The sequence below is a fragment of the Myodes glareolus genome, chromosome 12 (assembly GCF_982192425.1).
Source record: "Myodes glareolus chromosome 12, mMyoGla1.1, whole genome shotgun sequence".
Lineage (NCBI taxonomy): Eukaryota > Metazoa > Chordata > Mammalia > Rodentia > Cricetidae > Myodes > Myodes glareolus.
In genome coordinates this window covers 22,843,588-22,851,860 of record NC_142037.1, presented here as the reverse complement: position 1 = coordinate 22,851,860, position 8,273 = coordinate 22,843,588, and the positions used below count along the sequence as shown (strand labels likewise).

The following is an 8,273-nucleotide window of genomic DNA, read 5'->3' as shown; positions in this document are numbered from 1 at the left end:
AATAGCTAAGCATAGTAGAAGATATTTCACTTTTAAGTAATATTTTCTACTTTTCATGTTTCAACACCCTGTCCTGATAAGGAACAAAATAGTTTTGAAATTGTGCACCCCAAATCAAGAGTTCATTTCCCAATCAAACCAGGAAAGTTGATCTTCTGTCTTTTTATTGCAAATGATACAGAAACAAATGTTGTATTCCAAGAAGATCGCCGCAAGGAAAAAGAGGGAGCAAGAAGAGCTAAGTATATCAGTGATGGACTTAAGTTCTTCAGGAGAAGCACTGCCTGAGTTCTCTCAAAGAAATTCATGCTTTATGGTAATTCCTGTTGATTTGAAAAGTAACATATTTGCTTGTGAGGAGAATGATGACTTTGTGTTTCCAAGTTGCAAATCATGTCAGAGAAGACAAACAAATCCTTGAACATATCTTTCACCTCCTTCAACTCTCATTCCTGGGAATACCCATGCTAGCCTGTCACCTTCTAAGGCAGTAGTTCTCAATATTTCTAATGCTGTGACCATTTGACACAGTTCTTCATGCATTGATCCTGACCGTAATACAATTTTCGCTGCTCTTTCATAACTGTAATTTTTCTAATGTGACAAATCGTAATGTCGGTATCTGTGTTTTCAGAAGGCCTTAGATGACCTCTGTAAAAAGGTCCTGTGATCCCCAAATGGGTTCACAGGTTGAGAATCCCTGTTCTAAGGGGTAAGTGATAACAAATTAGACCATGGAAACAAAAATCAGAAAGTGAGTAACTTTTATCACAGTTGTGGAGGACTCATAGAATACAGAGAATAAATAATAAAGACTCCTGGAGCCATAACTGTTAACATAAGTGAACCTAACATACATACGATGTTTTAAACTGATTTATTTTATGTGCATAAATATTTTGCATGCATTCTCTCCGTTCACCTTGTGTGTGTGTGTTGCCCACAGACACCCAAGACAACATTCAATCCCCTGGAATTGGTGTTCCAATGTGTGGGTGCTGTAATCAAGTCCAGGTCTCTGCAAGAGGAACAAGTGTCATAAACTACTGAGCCATCTTTCCTGTCCCCAGAATGAATATGTTTATACACAAATAGTTAAGAGTATATCATAAGTGGAAATGAGTGTCAGTCTCAGGATGTTTGCTAACTTCCAGCCCTAGGCCTCATCAGTCTGCCAGTTTGACACATTGAAATCCGGAGAACACAGAGGCAGGACAAACAGCAATAGGAGGCTGGGCATGTTGGTGCACACCTTTAATACCTGCACTCATGAAGCAGAGTCTGACTGTTTTCTGTCAGTTCAGGGACACCCTGGTCTCTCTTTATTTGAAGGATGGGGGTTGGGGGTAGAGGAATATGTGGGGAGTGTGTCCTTCTGGGAGCCTGAGGTCTTTGGCAGAGACTGAGGTTTTGCCATCCTCACAGTTTCTAGGGGATGCCAGTGCTGAAGCCAGGGAGCCACACTTTGAACAGCACAGCTCTTGGCCACTGTGCTCTACTTGGTGCAGCATTGGAACCCCCTGTGGAGTTTATAAAGCCATCCTGAAATTGGGTCTCCTCCCTGGAAGTACTGATCCTGTGCTCTGGCATTCTGTGTAGCAATAAGAACCTAGGAAGGAGAATCCATGTTCTGAACTCAGGAGAAATGCCATTATAGGTTCTGGCAGGCCCAGATATGTGGCACAGATTCATGGAAAATTCTTAGAGAGCTAATCTAAAGCTCCAAGCCTGCTGAGGGTGCTCATGTAGCCCTGGATAATTCCCTTTGGACACCTTCCCTCTTCTGGCCTGGGGACAGGATAGTAAGTTAAATAAGATTGCGTTGCAAGAGATCTGCGAGGAGGTGAAGAGGCTCTTGAAGGAGGCCCCAGTGTATAGGTGCCAGGCTGTGGCATCCACTGAGCAGGGGTAGTCCAGGGCACAGCCTGATTTCTTACGATTCTTGAGTTCTGTGTTCATGGGGTTCTTTTCTCCCAGGGCCATGCCCTACCACAGGATGAATTCTCTTGAGATGCGGGAAAAGGAGCATAAGCAGGTGATGTTGGACCTGCAGAAATGGCCCATGGAGATCAGCGATGCCTTGAAGAAGTGCAAGCAGCTAAGAAAGGAGAACAAAACCTACAGGTAAGGACCTGATATAGCTTTGGAGAGACTGATTCTGCCCTCTTTGTCTTTGACCCAAAGGGAGGGTTCTGGTTCTAGCCCGACTGCCTCTTACCAAGAAACCTGACTTGGAGCACTTGAACTTGTGCCTCTGGGACTCAGTTTTGCTGAGTGTGAAAGACAGTGAGCCTCTCCCAGTGATGTCCTAGATAGGAGCCCCCCTGGATAGGAAAATGATTTGCACCATGAAGGGGGTGTCATGAAGCCCCGGGTCTCTGGGGTTCTGGAAGTGGTTTCGCAGATCTGGTTTCCATGGGACCTGTAGACAGAATGTTGGGACTTCCGTCCTCCTTCAGAGAGTGTTTGCTCTCTACCTGCTGATGCTTTCCCCATACCATGAAGAGTTAAGAAAAGGTGTGGGCTGCACCCTGCTCTCAGGCACACAGTAACAGTTTTGGTGTTAGGGTTTCCAGAAAGTTTGAATCTTTCTGGAATTTGTTTTTTCTCTGGATTTGGCCTGCCTCTGAGTGATCTTAGGTCCTGTGAGCTCTAGTCTTGGGTTGTCTGGGGTGTGCAACATTTCTGGGCTGGTGGTGCTTGGAGGTTGGGATGGCAAATGGAGGATGGATGGGGCTCATCATTTTTGGGTGGTGGTTCAGTTGCCTTCACAGTCAGATGGCACAAGAATTGCCTGAGCTGAAGAACAGCACACATGTATTGAGAGCTGAGAAGAGAAAGCTGCGGGAGGAGCAGATTGCACTGCAAGAGACCTGCGAGGAGGTGAAGAGGCTCTTGAAGGAGGTCCGTGAGACGGTCTGTGACCCCTGTGCTGAGCAGCAGCGGGTAGGCTGAGGCAGCGGAGTCACACTGTCCACTAGTCCAACCATAAACAGCCAGCCAGTCATGTAGCCATCCACCCACCCATCCAGACGACCACCTACTACCACCCAATTGTTGATTTCTGTGATCATTCACAAGTCTCTCTGGAGAGTTATTCTCTTGCAAGACACTGGAGATTGGAAGGCAAACCTCCTGCTTTGCTGGATGCTGGAGTCCACTGAGGGAGATGGATCAGTTACATATCACACACCTACATGTCATTATGGTCAGAGGGAGTTAATTGGAATAGAACAGAGCTTTCATTGATGAGTTCAGCAGCCAGTGGCTCATTTCCTTTGCAGGGGTCACATGAGATCACAGGTAGAATACAGCTTGCAAGGACTAGAGCCCAGTGCCAATGCAAGTGGGTGGTTCTCATTGTCATGTTTTTTTGGGGGGGGGGCATGAATGTGATATTCTCTTTTCTTCTGTATCCCAATGTCTTCTCTTCCCTTTGCTCAACTCTTGGTTCACACAGACAGAAGCCTGAGTAGCAGCTTGTCAACCCTGTTATCTGTGGGGGGTGTGGAACAGTTCCCCTGCGCTGGAGCTTCCAGTCTGGAGCTGACGGGATGACCATAGATGCAGGAGGACGTTTAGAGGCTGAGGACTGGGGTGACAGAGGGGAGGCTGCAAGAGAACTTTCTCTAACCACCTCAGCACAGTTTAAGCAAGCTGTGTGTGCCCCTAGGGATTTTTAATCCCCAAGGAATGGACAGCAGTGCTGTGGGTCTCAGTAGAGAAGCCTGGTGTGCATGGTCTAAATTCAACTGTTCATTCAGTGTGATATCTTCATTTTTTCCTGTTCACTCATGTTTTATGTGGCCCTTTTGTGATGTATACATGCATGTGTAGATGTGTAGAATGGTGGGTGTTGTACATATAATAACATATACATATAACATGTACATATAACAGATTATACTGTTGTTGTCCTCTGCTGTTCTTTCCCTTATTCCCTTGAGCCCAGACCTCTCAGGGATCATGAAAATTTCTGTTTTACTTACTTAATCTGGCTGGCCAGTACTCTTGGGATCTCTTCTACTCTCCAAGGTGGATCTTCTGTCTTGTTTTGTGTCCTCTAATTGTTACAACATTCCTATACTCCACAGCCTGGGAAACTTCCTAAGCACAGTTGGCTAAGGAGCCAGGACTCCAGAGCTCCACCTGTCTGTGAATTAGATTGACAGGGTGGACATTTCAATGACTGAGCTGCCTATCTCTCATGCCCATGTGTTTCTCTCATTCAGCAAAGGTTAACCTTCTTCTCAACAGTAACCCTGGTGATTTTCTTTATATTATCACTAACTGGTAAATCAAACACATTACTGTATTACAGTGTGCTTCTATGTGTACATACATGTATTTCTTTGTGTTCATGAATTCATGTACGTACATGAGTGAGCAGCCCTCCTATGAGAATTCAATCTCCTAATGAACAGGAGCAAAAAAGCCTGGATGAAGGACTGAAGAACCTGCTGAAGCAGAAGGAGCTGGTGACCCAGCAAAGGGAAAAGCTGCAGCATCAAATCAGTGTCCCCAAGATGAGGTAGGAGCCCAGCTGGGAGGAGCAGTTAGAACCATGTAGGTCTCCTGTACCTAGATCTCTGTCCTTTTTGGGATTCTCACTTTCTGGATGTCTCTCAGCCTCAGTCAAGGAAAGAACACCTTAGGGTATTGTGCTGGTCCAGTCAACAAGAACTTCACCAGGAAACACTGTTTTTTTTAGTTTTTCTGGGCACTGTTTACGCCTTATTCCCTTCCGAGCTCTCTGGTATCTTCTCAGTATCTGTTTGTTTCTCCCCATAATTCTCCCTTTGGTAGTTCTAAACCTAGCAGGAGGAGGGTTAGTGGTGGAGGATAGGGTGTGCTCCTGTCACTTTACTTTCCTTCCAGAACATAACCTTTAGAGGGTCTACACTGAGTTTACCCGGTTGCTCAACTCACCTGGTATCTAACCAAGGCCATGCATATGTCTTGAACCGTTACGCTGACATTGCTACACTGTTATTTTTTTCCAAAATCTATACCACTGGAGAAATGTGCTGTATTTTCTTGCTCAGCACAGTGTAGTTCTCAGTTCATCTTCTAGAAGATTCTTAAAACTGAGAAAAAATCCAGGCCCAGGTGTACTCTGACCCTTCTCCCTTGGGAAATGCAGGGAATGTCCTCAGCTGAAAAGTCATGTTGGATTGTCCAGCTGAATAGAACGGATTCAGATCACTAGATGACAGAGCAGGTCCTCACCAGGTTTTCCCCCTAACCGCCTTCCTCCTCTAGGTCAGAAAATCTCCAGTCTGAGTCGGAACAGGTCACAGCCCAGAATGAGAGCCTGCTGCAGACAGAGCTGCCACAGCAGGTCTAAGTCTCACAGGCAAGTGAGCCACCATTCCATCCCATCCCCAGCAAAGTTGGCATTGGGGGGACTGGGAGTTCTCGACCTTGGCTTCCAGTATGAATGGATCCTGATTGTTTTCTAGCTGGTGGCCCAGCCAGGCTGCTTATTGGTCTGATTTCTTTTTCTTCTCACATAGCAGATCTTGAGAAATCTGAGGAGGCCCAAGAAGTCTAAGATGCCTTGAACCTATGACATTCTACACCCACGGATCAAGGCCTCCTCCTCAAAAGACACCCCCTTATATCTGTGAACTTACCAATGAGGCAAATACCAGCTGACCTCCACGTGATCCATCTCCAAGTATATCCATCAAAAACTGCCCAAAAGGGCCACAAAGAATGCTCTTGAAACAGGTCTCAAACTTACTGATGGTGAGGCCTTGACTCACAAATCTTCAAGGAAACCTGGCTATTCTAGCTTTGAAAATGCTTTTTACAATTGGTGACAGCCTTCTTACCATGTTTCCAAACATGTCCAGTGACAATGTAGGTCTGTGTGGCTAAATCTGCAGAAAGAGAAGGCTGCTTGTTTAAATTTTTCTTTCGTTTTTGGTTGAATTTTGTTTGCTTTGCTTTTGTTGATTTTCTTTGTTACGGTTTGAGGTTCTGATATTTGTTTGTTCTTTGGATTTTTTGTGCTTTGGTATTTTTAAAGGATATTCACTATTTATATTGACTGCTTCATTTAAGTCCTTATTGAATAAAATGATTGTTTTTATTAATACAAAAGTGATTTCCAACTCTTCTCTCTTCAAACCAATTTCTTTGTTCGGGTGTGGTGTCTCACTCCAGTGGCCCCAGAACCTCCTGCAAGACCATAACTCTTGAGTGCCCAACTTGGGCTGCATAGTGAATTCACAGTCAGCCAGGGCTACACCGGGATGTGAATGTGGATGGTGCATTGCATGATGGAAAAAGTATTCATGCTGTATCCTTATAGTCATATAAAATATAACATTTTATATATAAAATATAACATTCTGTTTACACATTTCATGAAATAATCATGTATGCCAAATTAATGAGAAACACAATAGTATTTCTGTAAAGCCTCTCTGGAAATGAAAACATTTACTAAGGGAATATTAAAGAAATTCATGGCCCGCTTGCCACCAGGGACCATGATAATGTCCTTGCTTGGGCTGCTACCAAGGGCCATATCCAGTCCATGGCTCTGACACAGATGTGGGGGTTTGTTTTGGTATCGGTGATTCCTCTTACCAGCGAGGTCCTTGCAATCACCTGAAGACTGGGCCACCACCTGTGGCCATGTTGGTGTTAAAGGGATGTGCTCACATTGGGGGCATGTGTGTCTTAGAGTGTTGTGCTGATATTCAGGCCCAGAGTGACATCTGGGCAGAAACTGATACTGAGGGCCTTGGCTGGCATAAACGGTGGCCGCTCTTTCATTCCTGGCTGTCCAGACCCGAACAATCACACAGAAACTATATTGATTGCAACATTGTTCAGCCAATAGCTCAGGCACATTTCTCTTAGCTCTTTTCTATTGATCTGTATATTGCCGTGAGTCTGTGGCTTACCAAGGTTCGGTCCACTTCGGCAGCTATATGGTTTCTCCTTGACTCTGCCTACTCTCTCTATATATCTCTGTTTGGATTTCCAACTTGGCTTTATTCTGCCCTGCCATAGGCCAAAGCAGATTCTTTATTAGTCAATGGTAATAAAACATATTCACAGCATGCAGAGGGGAATCTCACATCCGTCTGGGTCCATGTCTCTGCTTCAGTCAGAGTCTGCGTTGATGTCTCATGCTCCGGTTGTCATCAAATCAGGGCAGATTTCTGGAGTAGGACCACATCCTGGGGACATGGTGCTCCTGGGTCCATACCAATCTGATTGACCTGCACTGTCAACCAGGGCCCTGGTGACATCCAGGCCTAGACTGCTGCCAAAAGCTATGTCTGGATCCAGTGTGCTGCCACAGCCTTGGCCATGTTGATATCAATGTCTCCTGTTACCACTGAAAGAGGAGAAGTTAACAAAGAGTTACCGGGAGCTGCCCCTCACCGACTGTGGCCCTCAGGAGAGTGGGTCCTGCACCTGAACTGAGTAGCACAATAGAGTATTGTAGAGTGGTGGTGAAGGTGAGCTGGCCCCGAGGGGGTGAGAGCAGAAGAACTGAGTCCACCCTACTTCGTCCACCTTGTGTCGGCAAAGGTGAGGGAAAGATGTCTGCCTGACCTGAGCATATGCACCTGTAGCTGTGGGAGAGTTGGCCTCTGGGCCATGGGAAAAGAGATCTCACCCATGGCAGAAATTGGGGTTGTAATTCCAGTACCTCCCCAGGACAAAACATTAGAGCTCTCCCCTTGTGGTCTGAGTGAAGGTAAGTGAGATGTGAGGGCATGGGAGAAGGAGAATTGACTTTTCTCCACTCTGCCTGCTGCATTGGAAGAACTAGCTGGGGCAGTGCTGGAGAGCTGGCCTGGGTGGTGAGATGAGAAAAGGTGGTGAGCTAGCCAATCTGCTACCACCTAAGCACAGACCAGGGCTATGAGTTATCCCACCTTATCATCCTCTTCATCTAAGAACTGTCGGAGCATGTGAAGGACCCAGATCTGCAGATCTAAAGCTGAGGATATCAATGACACAAGACATGAACAGGATATTCAAGAAGGGTATAAATGAACGTCCATTATCTATAGTGTAGAGAAACCAGGGGCATAGAAGTCTTATCAGACCACATGTATGGACTAAATGGTATACTGTGTGATTACAGGGCCACACAACAGCTTCCTTGACAAGAATTTTGTTTGCTTGCTTTTAATTTTGTGTAATGGATATTCTACTGAAAACAATCTGAAGATTTAATAATGTCAATATTAAAATCCCAGTACTTTATATAATTTACAGGGATATAAAAGCATTAAAAA

The 8,273-nt window shown here is 45.3% G+C and overlaps 2 protein-coding genes across 3 annotated transcripts in view; both read left to right on the top strand.

Moving 5' to 3' along the window:
- Positions 1-201: 201 nt before the first annotated feature.
- Positions 202-6,063, top strand: LOC148120213 (disks large homolog 5-like). Of its 2 annotated transcripts, XM_087912133.1 has the most exons (5): positions 202-316; positions 1,978-2,124; positions 2,763-2,946; positions 4,425-4,531; positions 5,263-6,063. In XM_087912133.1, exons 2-5 carry the CDS (start codon positions 1,982-1,984, stop codon positions 5,345-5,347), a joined length of 519 nt encoding a protein of 172 aa, XP_087768259.1. In that variant the 5' UTR covers positions 202-316; positions 1,978-1,981; the 3' UTR covers positions 5,348-6,063. The 2 variants fall into 2 exon arrangements, with proteins under 2 accessions (XP_087768259.1, XP_087768258.1); XM_087912132.1 differs by lacking the exon at positions 202-316 and having other exon boundaries at positions 1,958-2,124.
- A 1,563-nt stretch (positions 6,064-7,626) lies between these two features.
- Positions 7,627-8,273, top strand: part of LOC148120211 (calcium uptake protein 2, mitochondrial-like) — a 71,731-nt gene continuing 71,084 nt past the window's right edge. Inside the window, 1 exon segment of the mRNA XM_087911854.1 lies at positions 7,627-7,726. Within this exon segment, the coding sequence (XP_087767980.1) occupies positions 7,627-7,726 (100 nt within the window).

What these genes read in the sequence shown, in the direction of transcription:
- LOC148120213 (XM_087912132.1), top strand. Translation starts at nt 1,958, where the DNA reads ATGGGGTTCTTTTCTCCCAGGGCCATGCCCTACCACAGGATGAATTCT. An exon ending in CCTGTGCTGAGCAGCAGCGG is followed by an intron (nt 2,947 to 4,424) that starts GTAGGCTGAGGC and finishes CCTAATGAACAG; the next exon opens with GAGCAAAAAAGCCTGGATGA. An exon ending in ATCAGTGTCCCCAAGATGAG is followed by an intron (nt 4,532 to 5,262) that starts GTAGGAGCCCAG and finishes TTCCTCCTCTAG; the next exon opens with GTCAGAAAATCTCCAGTCTG.